A 26421-nucleotide genomic window follows, 5' to 3' on the forward strand; every position below is an offset into this window, starting at 1 on the left:
TCAGTGCTGAATCAGATAATGAGGAGGAAGATGCCACAGAGGCAACAATAACTACAATGTCCCCATATCCAGCTCGTACACCTCAAACCAAACCTGAAGCATGGCAGAGGAGGCAGCTGCTGTTCACCTGAGGGCCATGTGCTTCCTGAGGAGAACACAGACAGAGACCACTCCTCAGGTACAGAGGTTCAGCTTCCGTGCTCCATCAACCATTCTTTAAATCATCACAGCTCCTCATTTTGTACCTATGCTCATCACAGTATGATGTAATGGTCTCGCCTTTCAGAGACAATTTTACAATCTGTTAGGCAAAAAAAGCCACCCAGTAAGCAGACAGAACCTGGGCAGGACTTTACATGATTAGAAGCAAGCCCACACTCAGGTACCCATGTACAAAACATGAAGAATCTGCTTTTCTTTGGCAACCTCTAAGAAGACATTTTCTGCACCCTGCCTTGTACTACCACCAACAAGCAGGATAAAACCCTTTCCACCAACATAAATTTGGTGCAAAATGTATGCATCTATAACAGGTTTCAGCACCCTCAGATTTATGTCACAGAATCCTCCCTTTGTTAGAGGTGCTCCTCAGCCTTCAAATCCCAAAGACACACTGGTGGAAACCCAACATAAAATAAAGCAGATTGAGGCCGATGAGCAGACACATGTGAGGAGTCAAGTTCTGTCGCTGGCAATACTTTTGGTTCCTCTGCATTTTCCTCTCAGCCTGTACAGTAAGGGCAGACTGGTTAATTTTTAATCAAGCGTTGCAGTTTTATTTTCCTTTGTAAACGCCAAGATTTCACATCTACCTTTGTGCACACCTTGCTAAGACTCACTCACTTGCCTGTAACTAATAACTCCTGTGGTAAAAAGACTAAGAGGGTTCTTTATGTCACGTTTTCTCACTACACATACAGAACAGGCGCTTCTATTGCTTCCTGTTCGCTAAAAAAAAACTGCAAACAGAGAAAAGCCTCTGTAAAATGAACAAAGAATAGAGAAACGTGGGGTGGGCAAAGTTTGTTTCCTTTTACCAAGCTAAGATGGTAAAAGGAAGATAAATCTCCCTGCTGGTAAGGCTCGGGGGAGCTTTCCATCCTTCCTTTTAATCAACTTCCAAGCCGTGCCTACCAGAGGGCACCGGAGCGGATCCCCTTTTGCTGTATCACACGGAACAAAAGCTGCAAGCAGACACACATCTTCCCCAAACCACTTCTGTTCCAAAGCTCTGCCTCCATTTTGGAAGGCAGACAAAGGGAGCAAACGTGAAAATATCGGGATATCTCCCTGAAAGGGACGAAAACCCAAAGCTGAGCGTGGGCAAAAGGCGCAGATAAACCCAGGAAGTGCTGCTCCCCAGCCGCAGCCACCGGAACAAAGGAAACAACGACAGCTTCTACTTGCGGGAACCTGTCACCAAAAAAAAAAAAAAAAGAGGAATTCCACCCAAAAGAGCTGCGGGGCGCCTCACGGGAACCCCCCGGACCTTCCCTCCCCCTCAGCCTCCAGAGCCCCTGGGGCTCCCCCCCCCAAAGCCCGGGGGATGCTGAAGCGATGGGGGCCGAGCCCCAAAGCCCTCCAAGGGGCTCCTCCAGCCGGTACCTGTAGGCCAGGGACATGCACTCGAAGAGCTTCGTGAGGGAAGCGTCGATGCTGAGGCGCCCCCCGGCGCCTCCGCCTCCCCGGGCCGCCCCGAACTGGTAGGTCTGGCAGGTCTGCTCGTTGACCGTGTCGAAGTCGTAGCCCTTCTTGGGAGGGTGCTCGCTGTGAGGCGACGACACCATGAAGTGCCCCGAGTGGATGATTTGGGGGCCCGGCGGCTGCCCCCGCCGCGGCCCGCACCGCCGCCCTCCGCCCGGCGACGAGGCGCCGCCGTCGTCCGTGTCCGACGAGTCCTCATCGGGCTCCGTGCGGGGGGACAGCGGCCCCGCCGCCCCCAGCAGCCGCGCCGGCCGCATGAACACATCGGCGGCCATGGCCCCGCTGCTGCTGCCTCCGCCGCCGCCTCCTCCTCCAGCCCCCGGCCGAGCCGCCCGCTCCTCTCCCCTCAGCTCCGCGCCGCCACCGCCCCGCTCCGCCCCGGGCCGGCCCCCGCCGCCCGCTTAAAGGAGCCGGGGCCGCCGGGGCCGCCTCCGCCCCTTCCCCCGCCCCGCTCCCGCCTCAGTGCCGCCCGCCCCGCAGCGCCCCCTCAGCCCCGCGGGCTCGCCCTGAGGTGGTTTTACCTCAGGGAGTGCAGCCCCCGAGGTGATTTTACCTCAGGGAAGGGTCCAGCCCCCGGCCCTTCCCTCAGGATCCCCACAGCCCGGTTACAATATAAATGATTTCTGCGCAAAGGTTTGGGCCGTCCTTCCCGCTCCCATGTTCCCAAAGCAGCTCTTGGCCATGACTGGCACCCACCCTATTACCCTTACACCATCACGGAACAGCCCCATGAGGCATCCAGTGGCCTTGTGTCACCAAGGAAGGGCAGGGAGGACACCATGTCGCAAGGCCCCCGAGCCATGCTGAGGCTGCCCTGTCCCCACAGCCCCTCAGGGCTGTCCCCACTCCTCCTGGGGGTCACTGGTGGCACTTCCACCCCGCTAGAAAACCTCATGGGGCATGAGGTGGTGTATGGGGAAGCCTCGACTAGAAACGCGTAACCACCTCTGGCCAAAAGACTGCAAAGTCTGAGCTGGCTGTGGTCATGAGGAACAGAATCATCACGAGGTCTTTGGCAATACACTTCCTCAGAAAAACGGCTCTAAGCTGGGGGGAAACTTATAAACCTAAGAGATAGAGAACAGCCAAGAGCTTGCTGAAGAATGTTGATTACACTAGAAGTAGTTTAAAGCCATGAAATATCTTTAATATTGAAAACTGTTTATTATAGACCAGAGGCAATCTGCAAAAAGCCAGGGCAGCTACAGAAGTAGCAGGCGAAGCTGCAAAGGCAGCTGAAGGGGTCAGCCCGGAGTCACAGAAAAAAGTCTGGGACACCAGGGCTTCCCCTGACAGCCAGGTGGCTCAGATCTAACCCACGAACCTGCTTGGTGCCGTGCATAAAATAAGCACGATAGTTCCAGGGGAAGATTGGATTTCACCCCTCTCAACACCATTAAGGAAGCAGTGGATCCCTGTAGATATGGATAAAAGCCCATCAACAGGGCCAACAGATGTATTAGCCTGGGGAGAGAACAGCAGCTGACAGCGCATACACACAAAAAAAATATACATAAAGATCTATATATCAATCAAGAAAAAAATAAATAAATTGTGTACTCTGTAGAGTAAACCTTCAATACCAGGAGAGTAACTGTATTCTAGGTGGCAGACTCCAAAGCACTGGTTTGAAATCGTTTATGTATGTTCAGCTCTAGGACCTTAAAAGAAAAATAAGCTCTTCTACACAGTCTTCCTTGGGGGATGGAAAATACTAAATTGCCATGTGCCACTTTCTCTGCTTTGTAAAACCAGGAATAAGAGCAAGGGAAAACTCAAGGGATGGAGATAACGAGTCTTGGGCGTGGAAGGAAGAGGCTTTCTTACAACATCACAATTATGTCTTTGCAGTGATCTGCACTAGAGTGCATGAAATCAGGACAGATCACTGTGTTAAGTTAAATATCTCCCCACACATGGAAGGAGCAGGAAGACATCATATCATGTGAGGGCTCCAAAGAGAAGCCTTTAAAATCAAGACTGACATTCAGCTCTTGGTCAACACTATGTATGACTACAATTTTTAAGAAAAAGCCATTCATAATTTAGCTACAAAGAAGCTGATTATTGCTAGCTTAGCTTAGTGATAATGGTGTTCAAAAAGAAGAAAAAATACCACCACCACCAAACACAAAGCTATCTCCCAGCAAGACATCCTTGTCAGTACTCCAAGTGCAAAAAATGAAAGCATTCCAAAGCGACATTCAGGGTAAACCTTGTAAAATTGGTTAAAGTTCGTTAATGTACATGAACTAATGAAACCTCACAACTACACATCAGTGGCAGCACTGGCTACAGGACTTGCACAACAGCCTGCACATTAACCTGGCAAGGGTGGCCTGCTTACAGATTTATTTCTTCCTGTATGGAAAGAGGTAATTTGTTAAAATGAAGTTGCTGGGTAGCAATGTAATTTCCAAAGAAGTGTTAGTAGTACACCAGACCATTATTTAAAACTGAGGTAGCAGTCTTCAGTTTAGGGTTTTAAGAGCGGCTCAAGGGTTTTCTCCTCTAATCATCCTCAGTGCAAATACCACAGATGCAAGAAAAGATTCATCCCTTAAAAAATATATATACTTTGGAGTTAGACCTTTTGACTAGCATTTACGTCACCAGCAACAATCCTAGGAGGCACAGAGAAATACTAAGGGACCACAGCAGCATCTTTTGGCTATGCTTTTTCTTACTGTTTTTAGCAATCCGCAGTGCAAGGCACAGTGTCATAGGCCCCCATCTTCTGCTGATGTTCCTTCTCCAGAGCAGGCTTTTAGCACAGGAGGAAACAGCCATTTACTTAGAATTCAGCTGTAACACACATCGAGCAGAGAGACATTCGAGCTGATTAAAAATATACCTGCAGCGTACTCCACAACACTTAGTGGTAAGAAATTATCCTTCTAAATCTACAGACAGGAAGATAAGCCTTCCCGTTTTGATGAGGAAGGAGGCATGGGAGCTCAAGGAGACTTACTCACAGCCTCAGACCATGGGGCTGATTGCAGCAGCTGGGAGTCCAGCCATCCCATTACCGCTCCACTGACCCTTCTGCCCATCCTGCTCCCAGGCAAACCACAGGGCCAACCTCCAGCTCTGTATCCAGCTTTCTGGGCTGCGCTGTTGCTCACTCCTTTACTGGCAGAAGCCTTACCTGCTCAGTCTTTTTCTTCTGGAACCTGTCTTTAATTACACCCTCATTCATACCCGCTCTTTTCCCCTCTCTCCCTCTCCCCCCAGTTCCACCCTTCCCCTTATAATTCTGATTTAATTCCCTAATCCATAAAAAAGGAAAAATAACAATATATTTTTTTTTCTCACAGGGTAGAACACTGAAGTGGTTCGTAAGAGGATCCCATGAGCAGCCCATTAAATGCAAGGGAGGCATTAAAACCAACGAGCCGGGAGCAGGCAAGCTGGTCGTGGCTCCCTATTCCAGCAGCAGTGAGCCAGCACAGCTGCTTGTCAGACTGTGAAACTGCTTTGGGACAAAGCACACACAACACTGAAAATAACCAGGACACTTTATATCCAAACTTAAGTTACCACAACACCTTAGCTGACTACCAAACCCGCAGTAAGCACCTTAAATTACCAAATTATTCTGCAGGCTGCCGTAATTACATCGCCCGTATTTATTTGTTTGCTGCTGTTATATTACCCCCACTCCCAAGCAGTGTTCTGCTAACACATCAAAACAACTTTGGTCGAATCAAGTGAATCATTTTACACATTACCAAATAAGACAACACCATAAAACGCACATTTTAAAAGACTATAAAATGGGAATTTATTTTAAATTTTAAAAACAAAATGAGATTAAGTTTCTTGATAAAAATTATTCACACAGCATTCATGTTGTGATTTTTTATTTTATTTTTGAAATGAAACCATTGTACATTGTACAAACCATAACTACCGATGGAATAAATAAGTGAAAAATTATACTGCTGTACAACACACACACACACAAATCATAAGATGGAAAACGATTAGGTATTGAAGAAAACAAAATTCTTTACACCTTCTAACAGGCCCTTAGATATAAAGAACATTCCAAAACATGACAATGTTTATGTATGAAGATAGCCACCCAAAACCAATATTTTATACTGCCTTGTTGATTTTTTTTTTTTATTTTTATTTTTTTGTCGTTTTGTAAGTGCCAGCACTTTTTGGAATGTTTAACAACTACTTTCCCAAGCATAAAAATTCCAAGGAATAGTTCTGCTATAAAATGTTTGGCTGAGTAAATCGCTTATTCGGAAGGCCTTCCCACACGTTCCACAAACTCAGCTAATTTACTTGCTTGCTTCTAGTTTCTTTTTCTTTTTTTTTTTTTTTTTTTTTTTTTCGTAACTGAAGCTCCAACATTCAGCATTGTAGCAAGGAAGCACTTCTTGATATTTGCACTATTTCTAAAACATTAGCTGTATGAGAACTTTCAGTCATCTTGAAGAAAATTACATCTCTCCTTCTGCTCCACGTCTCAATGCTTTCAATAAACCCTTTTACAGTGAGTTCATAAAACAAGTTTCTGGTAGAGACAGGTCCAAGCCAAAAAAAAAAGCTGGATTTAGATCTGGTTTCAAACCTCAGGTTGGTTTGAATTCCATGTTCTGGTTTGGTCCCATCTGTACTTTCTGGCATTAAAATGTGTTTAATCACATCCGTTGGCCCATAAATGTTATCAGGCACTTCAAAAAAAGACTAATAACAGTCTTATACACTATTTTGGATTTCTTCATACCAGGTAATGTCAAAGTCTCTTTTCTAAGAGGCTGACAATAACAGGTCTAAGGAACCCAAATCTATCTGCTTGTTCAGTTGTCTGTTGTCACTAGAATCTCTGGTTAACAAAAAAAAGTTCTGAATGTATCCTGTATAAGCTGTAAATAAAGCATTACTAGTTCAGAAATAAAGCCTCTAGGAATATGATTATGATGCCTTATCTTGTAAGCCACAGAACAATGAACAGTTCTGAGCAGAAGCCACAGGAGAGAAAAGGAAGTTTATAATTAAACCTGTTGATGTCAATAATGCCAATAAATGTTTCTATCTAATGAAAAATTTGAGGTATTTTTAGTGCTATTTATATATTTTATTTCTTCCTAAAGTACAGGAATTAGTTTCTAAACAAAAAGTCTATTTATTCCCTTGGAAACTTCTACAAAATTAAAATTAAAAACTTGCTGTGATGCACCTGATAGGGATTAGTAAAAATGACTACTTATCAAAGGTGGCATCAGATTTGTTTTGTTTTAGCATTAAAAATAACAAAAAAAAGTTAGTAAATCAAAAATATTTTTAAGTTTGAATCTTTCTAAATTTGCCCATTTAATATATCAATAGAACTTCTCACAAAATATCACTTAAATCTGAATGTAATATACATACAAATCAATCGTCATTGACCAGTTATCCACATTTTAGGCATACACACAATTCAAGAGAGAATTCTACCGTTTCATTGCATATATTGTGCAAATATAGTTTTTGGCTCCTCATTTCCTTTTTTTTTTTTTTCAGAATCTTAATGGACTTCATGATCAGACCAGAAATCCCAAAAACTTATTAGGGAGCACACTGTTTTCATGAATGATTTGCAATCAAATTTTATTCAGTTAAAATCCAAAAAGTTTATTTCAACACAAAAGAAAAGTTCCGAAACTGAGTGTCATATGTTATTTGGAGTTTAATCCTACAAACATCCTATGGAAGGTCAGTATTGGCTCCCCAATCCTCCCTCCCTCTACGCCCTCCCCCCCCCACTTCCCCATTGTTTTTCCATAATAAAGTGGTAATTGCAAACGCAATGCAGTAGTCTAAGTGCAAGCCATTTTCACTATTGGAGAATTCAGAAATAAATAAGCTTAATGAAGAGCTAATTATGAAAATGTATCAACTGGAAGCAATTTTTTCATTTAAAAAAGTATTTACAGTTCTTAGCTTACAAACTATATGCAACCATTTCCATAGCTGTGAGATCATATTTTAAATTACAAGCTCCACCTCTCACACACAAAGTGAAGAAAGACTAAGGGCCTGATCCAGCAACATGTGTGTGTGCACACGTGCACATGCACGTGTGTGTATAAAAAGAATTAAAGTGAGAAATAAAGCGGTTCCCACTGATACCAAGTATTTATAACCGGGTGCCCATCCTGGAAGCACAAAGCCCACTGGAAGATCAGGCCCTTGTGACCTGACCTTTGCAGATGGTTCTGCACTTCTAAATGCCACTAATTTGAAGGGAGTTGCACATGCTTAGTGCTTTTCAATCAAGTTGAGCATAAGCACAATTTGACATAATTGGAAAAAAAACATTTCTATCAATTATGCAAATACTATGGAAAAAAAACAAGGCTTATTTACAAGACTTGCTCAAAGGAAAAAAAAAATCCCAAATACAGTATTAACCTGGAACACAGAAGTAAACATCTTATAAAGGAACAGTACAATGAAATCCAGTTCAGTGAAAACCTCATATCAAAAAAGACCAATTGAAAGTAAATTCACTGTGCATCAATCCCTTTGATCCTATGTATGTACATAGCGGAACACTTCTGTAAAGCAAGTTGTACCCAGTACAGAGATCTGGACCTAATACGCAAGTATTTTAACTGTTGTGTTATATATTCAGATCTGGACTATAAATGGTAAACAGATCATGTTAACTTCTGATGAAGTTAAGTATTTAGAAGACCAAATTTACAGTTGCGAATGCCATGCATTCAATAAAAGATCTCCACTATAGCTGCTAAAATAATATATCAAGCTCCTTTTTCTCCTTGGACTCCAAGAGTGAAAATGGCTTCCTGATCTGTATTTATTAAGATTTAAGCACCAGGGATTTAAAAATTAAAAACAAAACAAAAACCCCAAACAAAAAAAAAGGAAAAGAAAAAGAAAAAGCCTTTCTACACGGCATTATACAAACATAGGCCACTTTGCAAAGGAGACAGTTGCAAAACAACTTTTAAAAGTTAAAAGTTAGCACTGTTTTCAGAACACAAGGCACAAAACAAAAGCAGACATCACGCCAGAACAATGAACTTCACATGAAAGCTAATACCTGACCTGTACCATCCTTAAATATCTTACAATGTTAAATAGAGAAATGAAAAAAAATACAGCAGCAACATAATTGTAATTTTGACTTTAGAAACAGTGCGTAGACCCCTCCTGAGTTGTTTACTCCAACCATTTCAGAGACAGTAACTTAAAGTTCTCAATGTTTGTTTCACAGGAAAAAGTTTTCAGTGTCTGAGAAGTTAAACCTTTGTTAGGCTTTCTTGGATTTTTGCTTGGTAACTTGAAAAGTTAGGAGTTCTGTCCTCATCCAAGAGAAGATGCTTAAGTAAGGTTGTTCTATAATTAAGCCCACTGATGTACCTTACGTAAAAACTGACCAGAAAAATCTATAGTCTAAATCTCTTCAACGTTTTGTTGGGAAGCCTCTACTTTCATCTTTTTAGAAGGTGGCACTCCTTCAGAGTCCTTAATGGTGGTGGGGGGAAAGAAAAACAATCATGTTATCATTGCACTCAATTTCAGGTGCCATAAACATCAAACAAGAAGCAAGAACAAATTCCCTGGTGTGTCATTTGTGAAATACAAAGCATCCCTGGAGACAAAAATAACGTGACCAAGTCAATTTGCTTCCGGAAAATCACTCCTCTACTTACATCTTACTTCAGCTTCTTTACACTTGCGTCATCTACTGACAAACAAAATTATAGTTCCGGGCTAGAAGCCGCAGGGAATGTTCCAAGCACCAGCAAGGCTATACCCGACTTCCCTCAGCTCCACACGTGAGCACAACCCACACCAAGTGCACATGAATTTGTTCCTGCCGTAGCAAAAGCAACCTCTACAGGACAGAACACGGAATGTTTTGAAAGAGCAAGGTGTGCACTGAAACAAGCCAACCACCCCAGAGGAAAATCCATGGTCTGAGCAGTGCTCTGCCTGAGGATTTCAGTGTGAAAGGGACAATTACAGTGATAATTGCCTTCTCCCACCCAACCGGAATTTTTCAGTATTCTCAGTGAATAAACATCAGAACACTTTGCCCATGAAATCTACAAAAATTCCCATTCCTAACCCCTGTATGAATTTACTTTTATAGAAAGCATTTTATCCCTGAAGGGTCCTCAAAGGCACTTTTTCAGTAGGTTATGTCCAAACCATTTATTATTAAACTTTAGTACTTCCTTACAAAACTAACACAGCCTGGTATTGGAACTTGAAAAGTAAACCAGACCAATCGAGTGTTACCCTTCATATTACATGAAATGCAAGAAGGCAATCAAATTAACCACACCACTAGATACACCTATGCATTTAATACTCTACAGCTGCTTTACTGTCATCACCTTAGGAAATGAGCCTAAATACACTACTGGCTTCCTTACATTTGCTTTTTGGTAAAAATGCTCTTTTCCAAATCCCAAGTAATCGGGCTTTTGTGCATAAGGTTACCTGAGAGTTTTTAGATGCCTCTGTAATTATATCATTTTCTCCAGAGGACTGAATTTCTGCTTTCTCTGAACTATTCATGGAATTTTCCATTGAAGACTGTGAGTTCTGTTCATCGGAGGTATCTGAAATTTCAAGAAATTATTGTAAACAAATTAAAGCATTCAGCAGGAGCTTTTAGGATGGTTTCTCACTATCACTCCCCGAACATACAAATTTCTCCCACATGTGACCATTGATAACATACATAACGGTATGAATATAATGTATTAAGATTAAATTCCAAGATCAAAACCACTGGCTGCTGCCACTACGGAAGACCTTTGCCTCCATGCTGCCGGCTGCGGACAATTGCTGGAATCTGTCCCTAGAGGGAGCTAAACTCACACACACCCTGGGACACAGAACTGTGGGATGCTATCAGCAAACAAGGTTCAACATAAACTTTGCAAAAGGGCTGAATGAATGCAAGGACAATTTTAAACCAGAAGAGGCAGCTACAGAAAGGGCTGAATTGTGATAATTAATGTCACACAAACTACATAGCTAAGGCTATAGGGCAAAGTTATATTGGGGAATTTTGATTCAGATAATTAAAATGCACTTTTTTCCCTTGATACTACATTTAAGATAAAATCTAGAAATTCAGCTAGATATCTTAACCATTAAGGGCATAGAATTTTCAAGTCTGGTGCATACTTGTGAAGAAGCCATCCAGCTTGTTACAGCTCCTACCTGCTTTCAACTTTTTTTGTTCTTTAAAACAAAAATAAAACCCACACCTGTGCTTGCTCAAAACGCAAGGCTTAGTGTAGTTAACATGAGAGGGATGTACAAGGTCATTAACCCTACCCTGTTGAATTATGTTACAGTTGCAGGGGCTCGATCAGATTAACACTTTGGTGGATTATTTAATACATTTTAATACATTTTTAAACACAGCGTATTACCAACAGAGAGACCGTGTCAATAAGGCGCTGTTTTTGCCATTACTTCTCCCTTTTGTTTTACAGTAACCAACCCTGGAACTAATCCAGAGAACTTGGTACGATTTTCCTTGAATCTAAATTTAGTCAGGGGAGCGTGTGTGCTATGTAACAGCTTCTCACAAATGGGTTCAGACAATATTAGACCTTGGAGTAAATCCTTACAGTTTACCATATCACAAATATGCTAGTTTAGCTTTTCTCTGAAGGATTTGGCATTCTATTTTATTTCAATTTGGTGATGATTCATTTGTAAAAATTTAACCCCCCCATGAACAATGATGACTTTCACATACTTCACCGTTCTAGTATTACCAAGATAAAAGCTCTAAATTTAAATTGGTTACTGGATCCACTGAGCTAAGAACTTAATCAGGAGGGCATAATTTAATTGCTTTGCTATGGGAAGAATTTCGCAACCCAATAATTAGAATGGTGTTAAGGACATTTTATCTGTTATAATAGGATAAAGTCACTTATCTTTCAAAGAATATATATACTGAACATGTTTGAATTATCCAAATACCATTCAAAGAATGTGGTTCCGAACAATCTCTTAACCCACACGTATTTTTCATCTGTGTACAACGGCAATACAATATTGTAGCTCTTTTAAAAGACGAGGACAGCATTCAGAACTAAGTTTTGAATAAGCAACTAACAAGGTTAAGCGAGAAGGAAAGCTTACATTATACTTTGCATAATTAAAAAAATAAATAGATTTAAAAGTATCTCAACTCCACTTTACTTTCACACTAGGCAACAAACATTCCCAGACCTATAGAAGTAACTCCAGAGTTTGTGTGATTAAATAGAAACAGACATTTCAAACATTACTTTGAAAGAAGAAATTATTTAAGATAGATTATGACAACGATAAACCAAGTATTTTGTTTGTTTCCTCTCTGAAATGACTTTGAATGTCAGTCTGACCTTTCCTGTTGTATGGAAGAATCACGGTTCAGCAAGAGAGATTATGGCCCATTTTCACATAAATGCTGAGAACTCAGAAGCCATTTATTTCAAACAGTTATTATTCAGTTCTTAAAATGGACAAGCAAATAAATGATACCACCATAAAGGTTTTTTGTTTGGTTTTAAGGATGGTCTTTCAGCTTACCTTCTGAACCAGGCTGCTCCTTTGCTTCTGTCTGAATTTCATCAGACTTTACTTCAGTGCCATCTGCTTGTGTTGCCAAATTCTGCTCTGGTGCTGGACTTGAATTGCTACTGTTTTCTTGTTTTATTGGAGAAGCATCAGCTATTGAACTCTGGTTGCTATTGTCATCTGTTAACAGAAGAGTTTAGAACACAAAAGGCCAATTTGACAAGATCTGAATAAAAAACACACCTTAATTCTTTTTTTTTTCTCCTGCTTTATCCCCTGATAACACAGGGTATAGACTAGCTTGTTGGAGTCCAGTAGTATTTATGCTAACACTGTATCTAAGCTTAGTCTACATCACCACCATCACAACTTTTGCAGCCTATGCTATAATCAGGAGTCTTCCAGCAGTTACTAAAAATCAGAAGACTTCAAGAAAGGTGCTTTAAGTAATATTATACAATAAAACCAAGAGTGTTTTACTCAGGTTACTTCCAAAGAACCTGGAATTTTATAATAGAAGTAACACAGATCAACTGAAGCAACAGTCTAATTTTGTAGCCCACCTAATAAAGGGCCAATTAAACGTTCATGCTACAGATATCTATCACCGCAAAGCTCTGATGAGCAGGTGGTTTTTAAAGTGTCTTGAAGGTCAAAAAAGTGCACGCTGCTATCAAGGTAAAATGTACCATCCAGTCCTAATACCAACAGTACTTTAGCCATAGTTGTCCAGAATACTCACTAGCCTCAAGAAGCTTGATCACGAAAGCTTATTGCAACACAGATCATGTCTTTGGACTTAAACATCCTGCTTGCACCCTCTTCTTTGTGAAAGCCAATGACAGTGGTTTAAATATCTCAGCTAATACTTTACTGATAGCACTGGGGTGCAGCTTCCTGTAATCTTTAATCCAGTCTAACCATGGGGAACTGAGACAGAAGCCCCTGATCCCTACAGAAAACTAACCCAGCAAACATTATTAGTTAAATTACTAGCATGTAAGCTGATCTACTTCCCTCTGCATCTGTACAATCATTACATCCAAAGGACTTCAGAAATGCATAGCCAGTGATGGGATAGCCATCTCTTTTCAGAGTAGCCTGAAGATAAGATTAAGCTTATCATGAAATTCTACAGTATGGCTTAAAAACACAAATGATATATGTTTAATAAAGCAAGTATTATATTCACTTTATGGATGGGGGAACAAGGCTTAAGAAAATTAAATGATCTGACCAAGGCAAAAGCTAAGAAGTTGGCAACACTGATGAAAAATTAATCCAGTCTGTGAATATCCCACTCAATCCTTTAATCGCAAGATCATTCTCATTGCAAACACTGCAAAAAAAAATAACTAAGAGGCAATAAAAATGCAAATAAAGTTGAAATGAAAAAATTAAATCCTGCCAAAAAGTGACCCTCTCTTATCAGTTCAAATAGTGCTGCATTCTCAGCCACAATTGCTATCCAAACATCTAGAAAGTAAAAAATTAGAGCTGTACAGGCTTCTCTGTAAAAAATACCACACTGATATTCAACAGTGCACACTTTTTAAATTGATTTAATAACAACTGACTGGCAAGCAAAATGTTTTCTTAACCAGTTAATTTCATCAAATTGAGGGAGAAGGAAGACAAAGCAGCACCACAGCTTGCTCTCTTGGCTCTTGCTGATTTTTTTTGACCTGACTCACCTACTCAATTAAACAAGTACAAAACCTGCAGAAGTGACAGTAGGCGCTACTGAGGCTTTAGGGGTCTCCCAGTTCTTCAAGCAGCAAGCTTGACAGAGTTACTTACTTTACCTAATTAAGAGTACAGCATTTGGATAGTAGATATTCACATTTTTATTTTCACACCTAGCTCTGCCACCAATTTTCCCCCCCACATACACAGCCCAAATAAAAACGGCATTTAAACAACTGTCGGTACAGCCACAGAATAGAAGTGCAAGGTACCAAATTGGTGTCTGATGCCATTCTCACTTTGGCCTCATTACACTGTCCATACAACAGAGCAACGGAGAATTTGACACTGTTAGCTTCCACTTTCACAGCAGTGTAATAGGGTAATTTGGGCTGACCTTCTCCCACTCACCATGCATGTCCATCATCCCTGGAGAGGAGCTGTTCTCCGGAGTGGTCACTTCAGAGCCACATTTTTCATCTTTGCCTTTTTTCTTATTCTTATTTTTCTGAAAAACAGAAGGTACCACAAACAGGACTATCACCATGAAAAAAAAAAAAAAAAAAGAAAAAAGAAAAAACCTTTCAATACAAAGCCCTTTCCACTCACTGCTTCTGTAAGCATCTCACTTCAAGTGAAAAAACACCAAGGTGATAATCACTGATGTTATCAATAGTGCATTAGTCCCAGTAATCGCAGAACTGCTTTTCTAATTGACACAAAGCAACATTCTTCCTGACACAAAGCACTAGCCAGAAGTTCTAGTAGTTGTTAGTACTTAAACATGTTTTTCATCATTAGGCTGCGGCACAATTTTTGGAACAAGCACAACAGTTCTCAGTACTACCTCTCATTCTGCAAGCCCAGAATCAGAGGCACGATGATTAAATGACTCGCTGAAACTGAGTCAGAGAACTTGGGAGGTGTTGGCTGCTAACTTTGTACTCACTTCAATGAGCTACGAAAGCAGGGTCAAAAGAATCTCTGCCACAATGGGAAGAAGGAGGCACACTAATCAGTGGCAGGGACAAAGATTCAGAAGCTACCCGATTTCTGCCTGCTTAACTCTGCTCACTCTGTTTTACGTGTATTAACACACTACTGCCTAACTCAGGATATTCTCCCCTTTGTGTCAGGAAGCTTGTACTATGCACCTAGGCAACAGGAATGCGTGCACACCAGAAATAATGACAGATCTAGAATTTTAAAACTAAAGAGACAGCTTTTTACCTCTTTCTCAACAACCAGTGCTGCAGAAACCTTCTCCTTCTCTATACCTAACTCTATTTCTTCATTAAAATTAAAAGATGGATTAAGAAAAATCAGACTGCTTATAACAAAGAGCGTAAACAAGACAGTCCTACAGGGACAATAGGTCACCACGTGCTCAGGACCAAACAACAGTACGGACTGCACGCCTTAAAACAAAGGAAGAGCCATTGGCATCCATCACGTGGAAAATCTGCATCTGCTAAGGGATGCAGCATTTTCAATTAAGAGGTGACGTAATCAGTCTCAGAGGAGAAAGAGCCAGCTGCACTGCTTTTGGAGGACCCTGCGTGCCTGCTGAGAAGACGATTAAAAGCCTGACTCTAGGAAGAATGTTCAAACAACCTCTCCGTTTGGTTAGGACATCGTTCTCCAACGAGGAAGGGAATGAAACCAAGCACAGTCTAAGACTGCAGAAGAAATTCAACAAGTAGGATCTGGAAAGACTTTTTCCTTTATCTCAAACAGAGTATTAGGCTTTTTAAACCGTATTTTTACTTCAGAGAGAATAAATGGAATGACCCAGATTTTATTCCCTAATACTTGAAACAAAGGTGAAAGCACACAGGCTTCTCTATTGTTGCAAAATCAAAGTTCAGAGGGGATAATCTCTCTCAGCTTTTCTTAAGGTAAAAGGACACTTTGGGCACAAAAGAAGTAACTGAACTATTTAAGTTCAAAGGTGTTTTGGTTTTGTTGCTGTTTGTTTAACAAAGTGAGGTTCCACAACAGCCTTTCAAAACTAGTGGGAGGATAGAGCTTAATTCCAGTTCAAAGAAATGTCAAAGTGGCTTAGGAGCAACATGTGAGGGGGGGAGTAACCTAATCGGTGTTTGCTGAAGTCATAGATAATTTCCATTTGAAACATGAAGCAATAAAAAGATCCCATCCTTCTATTCTAGTGAAAAGCAAGAATCCTCCTTCAAAAGTGGATGAAGTTGGATATAAAAGGATGTCTGTTAACAAATCTAAATATCCACAATGACCTCTACCCTAGTCGTTGGGTTTTTTAATGTATGTACTTTATTATTGTAAGAACTTCCTGAGCAAAATACAGAAATCTTACAACATCAAACCTGCAACTGCAGCTGCAGAACAGCCTCTGCTTGTTACAAGCAGAACGTGACTGCAGGACACGAAAGGAACTGGTCTTGAACTGTCTCCAGTTCAGCAAATATGAACCAAAACCTGAAGATTAAGGCTCAAAAACCATACTTAAACTCTGCACATAGAGACGGCCATACAAGGCCATTCTTCCTAACACAGAACCTGACTTGAGGTACCAGGCACTTTGAAAGTCCATCCAGAAAACCAACGGAAATTCTACTTAAAGTTCTATTGTACCCACCATGCAAGTATAGTTTCACTGCTGGAAAATTATTTTTGGAAGCTGTGAGCCTAAGTATTTCTCATTCTCTCTCTCCAGCTTCCTCCCTACCCCACCTCAATCCCCGCAATGTCTAATAAACAATAAAATCAAGACCAAGCATTGGACAACTAGACAGAATGAACAAGTTCTTTGAAGGAAACGGAAAGTTTCCAAGTTCATGGAGATGCTGCTCACGCTTTCAAGAAGGACAAAAGGCAACTCTAATCGTCACAGAAATTTTACACTTGTTGTTTTTCATGGCACGTAATTATGGCAAATGAGCAGTGCACACCAGAGTATAAACATGATGAATACACCAAACACTTACCAAAAACAAACATTACAATAGACGCACGTGGGCTGTACTGCTTGGGCTGGTTATCTTAATGCAAGCGGTCTCAGTTCCACAGGAGTTTCCTACCCTTACCTCAAGATTTTGCACCTATTTTTCAGCAAAGCAACAGTGATACAGATACAATATGTTCTCTGTGCAGTTCCAAAGCAGCTTTCCTTTAAGGCATCAGGCAGAAAGAGAAGAAGCATAATTGATGTCTTGCTTCCATCCCCACCTCTATCAATGATTATGTTGGAGAAAGATTTCAGAACAGTTTCAAGTCGAGTATGTAACAGTTATCTGAGAATTGATCCAAGCTGACTCCGGAAGACTGCCACCTGCTGAACCACCACCGTCACTTTTTGTAGAGATCAACATTTTCTCTACAGCTCTTCTGTCCAAGTGCTTGTGAGACCAACACCAGTCTTAGCTTGGAGGCTCAAAGAACTGAGAGCGTATTTTGTTCAGCTTTCCCTAAAAGCAAGTCTCTACATCTTGAAAAATCCAAGATATCTGCAGGATACTTACATCATCGACTTTAGGCTCTGTTACTGGTACCCATTTGTAAATCCTTAGGGATGTGTCGCCAACTGTCACCCACTTCTTCTCCCTACAAAATTACAATGCAGGAGAAGTTAAAGTTAAAATTCGTATTCAAAATAAAGTAATCTACTATTGTAAGTTGTCGAGGATTTAAATAGGCTATTAAGTAGGATGATCTCTATTACATCGTCTTAGCACTGCATTGTGCAAATTGTTCTTTGCATTTCAAAAATTTGCTAGAGCGCTGCTAACCTCCAGATTTCTGAGGGCTGTTACTTGACTAGGTGAGTAACTGCAGTAGCAGTAATAAGATCAGGATTAACAATACAGTTAAGAAGAATAGCTATTGAAAATGCAGATTTAATGCCTACAATTTTCACTTAAGTTTCCAGAGAGCAAAAGAAGTTTTAAACAGACCAGTGTGTTTTGATTGTCGTGAAGCTGTTTAATGGCATTAGAAATCTAAATGCATTTTGACCATCTGAGATTTATTTCTGGGTAGGAATTTGCTGCTAGCCATTTAACATTCACTCAACGCTTCTGTCAGACAACTCTGGAATTCTTGCCTCAGAACCAACAGCCCTACAGGTACCGATCTGTGCTGTGGGGCCCAATTCAGACTCAGGAAAGCCTGGCTCTCTTGGGCAGGGGAGGCTGAGGATGCTATCAGAGGGAAAAAGCAGAACCTACAGCACTCTGTGCAGACCCCTGCCAGCCAGCCACGAAGTCATGACATTGAGAAATGTGAAGGAAATCTGGCCAGAGGGTGTCACTACATTAGGGGGTCACACAGACACCGAGTGCAGAGATGGAAAGGAGGCTGAACTGAGTTAAGGGATGAATTCCTTGAGGTCTTTAAATGAGAACATTAAAGGACGGTCCAGAATGCCAGAGAAATTTCATCACATTTCAGAGATCAGTTTTCAGGTCACAGATCACCACTACTGGTTCCTGGGTTTGCAATCTAGCTCTGCAAATGGTTCGATTGAAAGTTAACAACAAAGACCAATTCCATTAAAAATTCAGGAACATCTGAAATTAATTTGGCATGAGATCTCAAGCATTTTTGTTATTTCGTTGTTAAAAACACATTTAAATAATAGATTTGGAATCCAGTTACAGATTAAAAAATAATGTTCTTTGCAGGATGGGAGAAGCTGGATGTGACTCCAAATACATATGTGATAGCTCCGTTTTTAGAAAGGGCTCCCGGAATCAAAAGCAGCCACATTGTACAAATGCCACAAACATCCTCTGTGCTATTTGTTTTAGCTCCGAAAGCCAATCTTATTTGTTTTCCTATTAGAGGAGACACCTTCCTGTTTTAAAAAAAAAGAGAGAGAAAGAAAGAGAGAAGCTATATATGGCAATTTTATATGTTTCGGATCTGTCCAAGAGGATATTTTACTTTAAGTGCAAGACTACTTCAGATTCTTTTCTTTCCCACTGCTCTTCTGGAGCACATTTTTCCCTCTGCGTGTTTAGATGCATCCATTTATGTACACTAGATGGCTAAAATATGTCAAGAAACAATTTTAAGCTAATTTGGAGCTCTAATTCTAGGTGGGATAAAAATGACAGTGGAAATGAGCATGTCAATAATGAGAGCGTACTTAATTATGAGGAGATGATCATGACATAACTTTTTCTTTTTCTTTTTTTTAAGGATACAAGACAAACTAAACTCATTTCTAGTTAGGAAAACCTTTGAAATTATGGAAATAAAACCAGCTGGGGTTTTGTTTTGGGTGTGGGGGAGGAGGTGAACAAATGTTTAATAAAAAAATCAAGATTTTAGCCTTTTCCTACAGCAAAATATTACTTAGAGATGCTGCACTGGAAAACCAAAAGTTCAAGATACCTGTTAGCATCTCAAAGCAGCCTCACACAGCATCTTCACTGGACAGACTGTAGAACACAGGAGGAAACCTATATTAGTAACTTTTTCCTTCTATTATTAAAGTTAGCCCTGACATTTTAATCTTTTGAGCTTCTTAAGTACCACTTTAAGTTCTGACAACCTTCAGCTATAGGGATTTTTTTTTCTGAATTCAATACACAGTAATTCAGACAACAAAGGGAATAAGGATACTCGGTGATGGAAGCACACCACCATCCCAGTCCTGCAAACACAGTTAAAAAGAAAACCCAACACCAAACTGCTGTTATTCACTTATTTTACATGTGTAAGCATTTGCAGCGTGGATGGTTTAAGACCATAAAAGTATTAATAAGAAAAAAGACGACAAGCTCCTCTAAAATGGAATAAAATCATTGGCAGTACAAACAAATCTGTTAACAAAGAAACATGACTCTCAGACATTTAAGATCAACAGGGTAAACTCACTTCAGAATTTAAAATGTGTATTGCAAATAAAGCTTAGGGTATTATCTGTAGTATTTACTGTTTTTCCATTAAAAACAAACAAAAAAGAAACAACCAACTCCAAACCCTCCCAAACCAGTTCTACTCCAAACCCTCATTTTTTGGTGCACAGTCACCAGCCCCAGCTGCTGATCAGGGACGTGGCTTTTTATTTATTTAGAGCTCACAATTGACTTATGCTGCCTCTAACACAAGGCTTGCTAAGTGGTGCCTACAAAATACTCTCGCTGGCCAATAGCCAGAGTGGGCATAAGAATTTGTGAGCTCTCGTGCCCATTCTGTTGCAAAACCCCAATTTCTGCCCATTTTCCTGGCTGTAAAACAGCTCTGCTGTTGAACCCACGGATCTGGAGATGCTGACCAGAACCCGGTGACTCCAGGCCACCTTTGTTAAGCAATTGCTGGGCAAGAATTTGTTCTGCAGGACTCTGCTACACAGCTTGGTCTCTGTGTTGATGGGCGGACTGGAAAAGGTGGAAGACCACCATCAGCCTGACAGCTCATCGGGCTAAAAACGTGGCAAGGATCAATTTCACTTGTCTCCCTAACAAACTCCATAGCTTTTAAAAAAATAAAATCATAATTTTTTGTGGTTCTAAACCTCTCCTATTCCTCCATGCATGACCCAAGCATAACACCAATGGAAATGGCAGAACTTAAAATACATACAATAATTTTCTTTGCTTTAATCTTCCACGCTGAAAAGTATCTTAAATATTTTAGTTATGGGCAATTCAGAAACTAGTCAAGGAAGCAGAAACAAACCCTTACACGGATCTGAAATTGTGTTAAAGCATTTTAAAATTCCAAACCATATCTGTACAGCATTTTAAGGACAGCCAAGGATACGTAGGGTAGCCATTAACATCAACACTTCTTTAGTGGTTATGCCTGAGGCATACTAATATCCCAGAAGTTATATAATTATATACTCGATTCCCCGTTTCAAATAGCCCAGGATTCTTGGATGTATTTATATTTTGTGTGCTAACACTAAAGCTCTGAAGATGCATACCAAATTCCACGTATAAAAGTAATACACTGGTGAGCAAACACAGCAGTGTGTATTACACTTAGACATAAAGTGTCAAGGCAGCTTTTGCAGCAGCAACGAGTGCTGGAAACATTTGATGGCACGGAAACAGAAAGCCTTCGCTGCCAATACATCGTCATTCAAGGAAAGGCTTTCACACACGTGTTTGGCTCTTTACCACGACTACCGTTGAGCAAAGTGACGTGTATTCACACGAGGATTTGCTCCCACATACCCCATCTTCTGTTGATGATCACGAAGTGACGTCATAATGCTGAATTATCACATCACACTCACTTGCATTGCAACAGAGTTTGGTGAAAATCACAGAATTATGACCTCCCTGTGGGATCAAGCAAAGGAGAGAGGGGGATGGGAAAGAAAATGCCATTATTATACACACAAAGTGCTGTCAGATGCACAAATAAAGATGTTTCTGAAATGGAGGCTGGCTTTGCACAGCACGCCTAGTGCTATGCAGATGTTTGTCTAGTGACTAATGTGAGGTAGCCCCAGTACACGTGGTGTTTCTTGACCATGCCACAAATACAGTGAAATAGGAGGTAGCACGACTGGACAAAGGCCACCTTCTGTCTAAGTTCATCAAAGTGTGCTACAGTTGGACAGTCTCCTTCACTTACACATGCCAGCAGGTTTTTAACCACGTTGTGCTGAGCCCCATGTTGCCACACGCAGCTTTTCTTACAGTCATGACAAACACGGTTTGCATACGACAGAACTCTCCCTTTTACATACGTCCAGCTCCCACCGAAGTCAGAGAGCACGCTCTGGCTCAAAAGGAAGTAACCGTGAGCCAGAAAATCCAGACTGCAATTCATCCATGGTAACTGCTTGGATCGCTGCAGCACTCCAAGACAGCCCCCTCGCACACTGGGTGGTTTTAGTTCAGCTGCCCCTCAGCCTGAATCAAGGGGCACAGGGCAGCAGCAGGCAGGCAGCCTTTTCCAGAGGCATCCCGTTAAGAGGTTCAACCTCCTAACCACTTTTTGGAGTGAAAATCTCTTTCAAGAAGGAGGCACGGGCAGCAAAATCTGCAGAAGCTCAATCTCAGAGCATTACATACCACGTAAAACTATGTTAGCGAGCCTGAGCGGAGGCAAGAACAGAGAAGCTACAGCAGCAGCGCCGACAAGTTCTGCTGACTGGTGGCAGCGAGATGCCAGGCACGCTACCGGGCAGCACCATCTCCCCTCCCGTGGTTATTGTGCTCAGCATCTTTCACACCACACGCTTGGCTTTAAGCTCCAGCCCAAGTCACGCCTGGCTCCACAGCCAGCTCGCTTCCATAATAAACACACAGCGCTTCAACTACTGTCAGCAGCGATCCACGCTCACCTCTTCTTTGTGAGGTATTACCACAATCCCTAGATTACAGCTCGGATAAATAGGTCCGAAAAAGGCCAAATGACTTACACAAAGGTTCTGCAACTCAACACAAGGAGATTTCCTCGTTCCTGACCGGGGTACCTACCCCCAGCAGCCACACCATGCCTCCATCCTGAAATGTTTGCACAGTTGTCTGAAGGTTCAGCAGTGCTGGTAAGCCATGCAAATTATTTCACTGCCTCCCAAGACAACTTGCTACTTAGAGCTTGCTGGCTACCCATTACTCTACTTTTAGTAAATAACTGCATTTTCTTTCAGTTAAATCCAGCCTTTGTAAGACAAGAGCATTTCCACTGCTTTCTAATGCTGGTTGAGGACACAGGGACACAGTTCTTTTTTCCCCTCTCTTGTTGAGAGCCCACTTAGAACTACACATCTCTGTCCAAAGACAAAAAAATAACCCTGTATCTTTTTCAACTAGTAAATTTCAGTAAATTTAACTCCTTTTTCAACTAGATGAAAAATAAATAATAAGTATGGTTAACAAAAAAAGTTTAAATGCCCTCTTTAGGCCTGAAAATCTAACACTTCTGCCACATAAATACAACGCTACCATGTATTCTGTAAGACACGTGTCTTAGCGTTGTCTAAATTAGAAGCTCATTCACGAGAGTGGTTTAAACAAAAGAGATAGGGCCACATTAATCTCAAGATAACAGCCTAACAACTTCACTGTTTACTACTATAAGCCAAGTTCCAGCAATACCAGAAGCGCCCGGCGCTCTGCAAACACACGGGAAGATAGGGCACCTGCACCAAAGGGCTCGCTGTCTAACAAATGCATTTTCCAAGGAACAGAGCCTCAGCTGATGGAAACCCACTTCACACAGGTACACGAAGAGCTGGGGCAACAGAGGCAGACAGAAACCTGCACAGTGGGGCTGTTGCACCCTTCACTTGTGGATTACCTTATGGTAATCCTTATGGCTGGACCCACCATCGGTTCAGAAGTTTATGGCACGCACGTTTTGCCTCTCTCCTCGTCTCCGGTACTGAAAAATCTCAGCACACAGGTCTCAGAAAACCCTGTCCTATAAGTGTTGCATGCAAGGTGTTTTAGTCTTCAGCGGCTGCATTTCCACAGAAGAGCTGTGGATGGCAACAAATTGCTCCTATTATGCAAATAAAACTGCACACTTGAAATTGCCTATGTGGCTCCTCTGAAGATGCAGGAGTTGCTAGTGTATAAAGTTCAATTTCAGAAGTCTTCTCAAAACATTTAAACCACAAAACACAGAATCTCTCTTGCTAATTTTCCACTGTACTTGACTGCAGGTGGTGGTGGGTAATCATGAGATTCACCATCAAATTATGATTCCTTTAAAAGTAGGAAAAATGGTTTATGTAAATACTTGCGAGAGGCATGCACAAGAAGCCACGGGGTACTTCTGACAGCGATCAGAAGAAACGTTGCAGGATTCTGTACAGTAACCCTTTAAAGCAAGCTGTCTTTGATGAGGGTTAAAGTGTACAAAATCTATTTATACCGCAAGATTTGTTTTAAGGAGGAAGCCATAGCAACTGACATTTTGGCAAACAGCTCTTGCCAAGGGAAAAAAAAAAAAAGTCTAGATGTTTTGTTGAATGGCCAAGCTTCTGCCTCTCCTCCTCCCTGAAATCCACAAACTAGGACTCAAAGGAAGCACGCTGCGCTCATGAATGAAATACCTACAGACAAAACACTACAGTCCCACACATCCAGCAGGAAGACTCTCTGATCAAAAGTAGCGTCACATCACCGCGCATCGTTCCGATCCTTCGGAGCTGGCCCACTAGGCAGCAAACAGCACTTCAAAACGCCAGCTGAGCAGAAAAGAGTTCCTAAAAGGAACCTAACTGTGATGCCCAGGCTGCTCCGGCTCCTTCCTCAGCAGGTGGATTGTCTGAGATCCCCGTCCCGTGCCCTGCATTATTGGGCACACGTCCTGCTTCTTTGTCCAGCTCCAGCCAACTGGCCCACTCGTGTGCTCAGGCTGTTAAAAGGCAACAGCCCGTTTCGCTGGAGTAGCAGGCACGTTTATTTCCCTATTTTGCCTTTCTTTCAATGGAACTGAAGAGTTTGCTGTGCGTTGTAACAGAGGTGCCCCTTACTTCATCAGGTTGGAGACAAAACGAGGTTATGCAGATTAACACCAACCCAGGGGATTTTCCGTGGATTTCAAACGTTTGAAAACACTTTAAGATCAGGGAACAGAGAGTCAACTTGTCAGAAGAAAGACTCTCTGCAGTCCCTGCTCGCTGTGGCCCACCGAAAGCGCCGGCCTGCCCGCGCGGAGCGTGACAGCAGCCGCTTCACTGTGCCGCCGAAACGCCTCGCCTCGCTTTTCAGAATGCAAGCAGAAAAAGACAAAAGCAGAAAATGCCCAAACACACTGAGGGCCTAACAAAAGGGACCCGTCCCACCGTGTGTGTGGGGGGGACACCAGCCTTTAATTATACCGTTCCACCACAAATTCAGGCGGCAGTCCCGCTCGCCCTCTCCGGCCCCGCTCCGGTTTTGTGCGCGCAAACCTCGGAGCCTTGAGGGGCTGGGAGAGGAGCTCGAACCCAAGAGAAGCCGTTTGAGTTGTACGGTGCTGTTTTATGTGGTGTTTTTTTATAAAAAGAGCCTCCTTCGAGCGGCACTCCCGGCCTCGGAGCCCCCCCCCCTCCCCCTCAGGGCGCCGTGAGGGGGGCGGCGGGCGAGGAGGGGAGCGAGGGCGGCGAGAAGGGAACCGGGGGCTCTGAGGAAGGCACCGGGGGCCCGTGAGGAAGGCCGGGGGGCTGTGAGGAGGGCCGGGGGCCGCACAATGGAGCCGCCTCAGCCGCCGCCGCCTTCCTGCGAGCGGCTCCGCGAAATGGCTTCTGGGCGCCGCCGGCTCCCCGCCCCCCGCGGCCGCCCGGCGGGCTCCGGGCTCCGTGAGGGGAGGGCGCCGTGAAGGGGTGGAGGTGGAAGGGAGAGAGGGGGGGGGGGGAGGAGGAGGAGAGGTTTGGGATGTTTTTTGGGGGGACCCCAGGGAGGTTTTGGGGTGCCGGGGAGGAGGAGGAGGGCGGCGCGGGGTCCCGCCTCGGCGCGTCCCGCTCACCATTTGCGCACTTTCTCGATGGCCGCCATCACCCGCTTGATATCATCCTTCGCCCGGCTCCGGGTCTCGGCCCGCACCGAGCGGCCCGACATGCTGCTGGGGGGGCTGGGGAGGGAGGGGAGGGGAAGGGCGGCCTCGGCGGCGGGGAATGCGGCGCGGCGTCCGTCCGTCCGTCCAGTCCGTCCCTCCGTCTGTCCGCCCGCCCGCCCGCACGCACAATGCTCCCTCAGCTCGGCGCCGCTCGGCTCCGCCCGCCAACGGGGCCCGCGCACTGCGCACGCGCGCCCGGAGCCGCCGCCATCGCCGGGGGCTGCCCGCGCAGGGGGGGATGGCGCCGTGAGGGGGGCTCCGTGAGGGGGACGGCGGGGAGATGGGGAACGGCTCGGATCCGATCCACTCCGATCTGATCGCGTCGGATCAGAATGGATCGGACCCGGTCGCTCCCCGGCTGCCTGCCCCCCGCGGCCCCCCCCGGTGTGGAGCTTCCCCCCTGAGGCGGCTGAGCCCGGAGCCTCCCCGGCCCGCGGGGCTCTGCCTCAGGCAGCGGCTGGGAGGTTTCCGAGCTGCCCGAAATAATTGCCGTGGAATAAAGCTGGTTCAAAGTAGAAAATCAAACCCGACCCGTCCACAGCCATACACAAACACATCGCTAAATGGACAGTTACACGCACACCGGGTGTTGGACTTGGTTAACTCACCCCCGGCACGCACCTTTGTGCTAATTGCACAACCGCGGATAACTCGCAGGCTGCGTAACAGCAAGCTCTTGTTTAAAAAACATTGCCAGTGAGAGGAACGCTTCTCGAGGCCCTACATTATTATTCAAATTGATGCTGAGGATGATGTAAAGAAGGAAGCGTGTTCAACAGCACTTCACTGATCTTCCCACAGCAACTTGTATCAGCCTCATTATGCTGTTTACACAAACACCGTAAGATGCTGTCCCATCGGTATTGCACTTCTCATCGGAGCTACTACTTTCAGAAAGGAAACCAAAGTTTCAAAGGCCAAAAGGGAAACCTGGTTTCAGTGTATATCACAGCGTTCCTTGCATCA

At 43.1% G+C, this 26421-nt stretch overlaps 2 protein-coding genes across 5 annotated transcripts in view; both read right to left on the reverse strand.

Moving 5' to 3' along the window:
• MLXIP (MLX interacting protein) overlaps positions 1-2090 on the reverse strand; it is a 46564-nt gene extending 44474 nt beyond the window's left edge. The window contains exon 1 of one of the 3 annotated variants that reach the window (XR_011088643.1): positions 1606-2090. Coding sequence is in view for 2 of the 3 variants with exons in the window: in XM_068654514.1 (XP_068510615.1) it covers positions 1606-1979 (374 nt within the window). In the remaining variant the exon portion in view is untranslated. The remainder of the gene's footprint in view (positions 1-1605) is intronic. The other 2 variants (XM_068654514.1, XM_068654513.1) reach the window with 2 other exon arrangements.
• Positions 2091-6017: 3927 nt separating this feature from the next.
• BCL7A (BAF chromatin remodeling complex subunit BCL7A) lies at positions 6018-25622 on the reverse strand. Of its 2 annotated transcripts, XM_068701275.1 has the most exons (7): positions 25366-25618; positions 21129-21236; positions 17460-17541; positions 14371-14467; positions 12286-12453; positions 10183-10304; positions 6018-9198 (listed from the first exon to the last, which is right to left on the reverse strand). In XM_068701275.1, the coding sequence occupies exons 2-7, from the start codon at positions 21161-21163 to the stop codon at positions 9127-9129; spliced, it is 576 nt and encodes a 191-aa protein (XP_068557376.1). In that variant the 5' UTR covers positions 21164-21236; positions 25366-25618; the 3' UTR covers positions 6018-9126. The 2 variants fall into 2 exon arrangements, with proteins under 2 accessions (XP_068557376.1, XP_068557375.1); XM_068701274.1 differs by lacking the exon at positions 21129-21236 and having other exon boundaries at positions 25366-25622.
• Between the last annotated feature and the right edge of the window lie 799 nt (positions 25623-26421).

This window comes from Anas acuta, chromosome 17 (assembly GCF_963932015.1).
Source record: "Anas acuta chromosome 17, bAnaAcu1.1, whole genome shotgun sequence".
Classification (NCBI taxonomy): domain Eukaryota; kingdom Metazoa; phylum Chordata; class Aves; order Anseriformes; family Anatidae; genus Anas; species Anas acuta.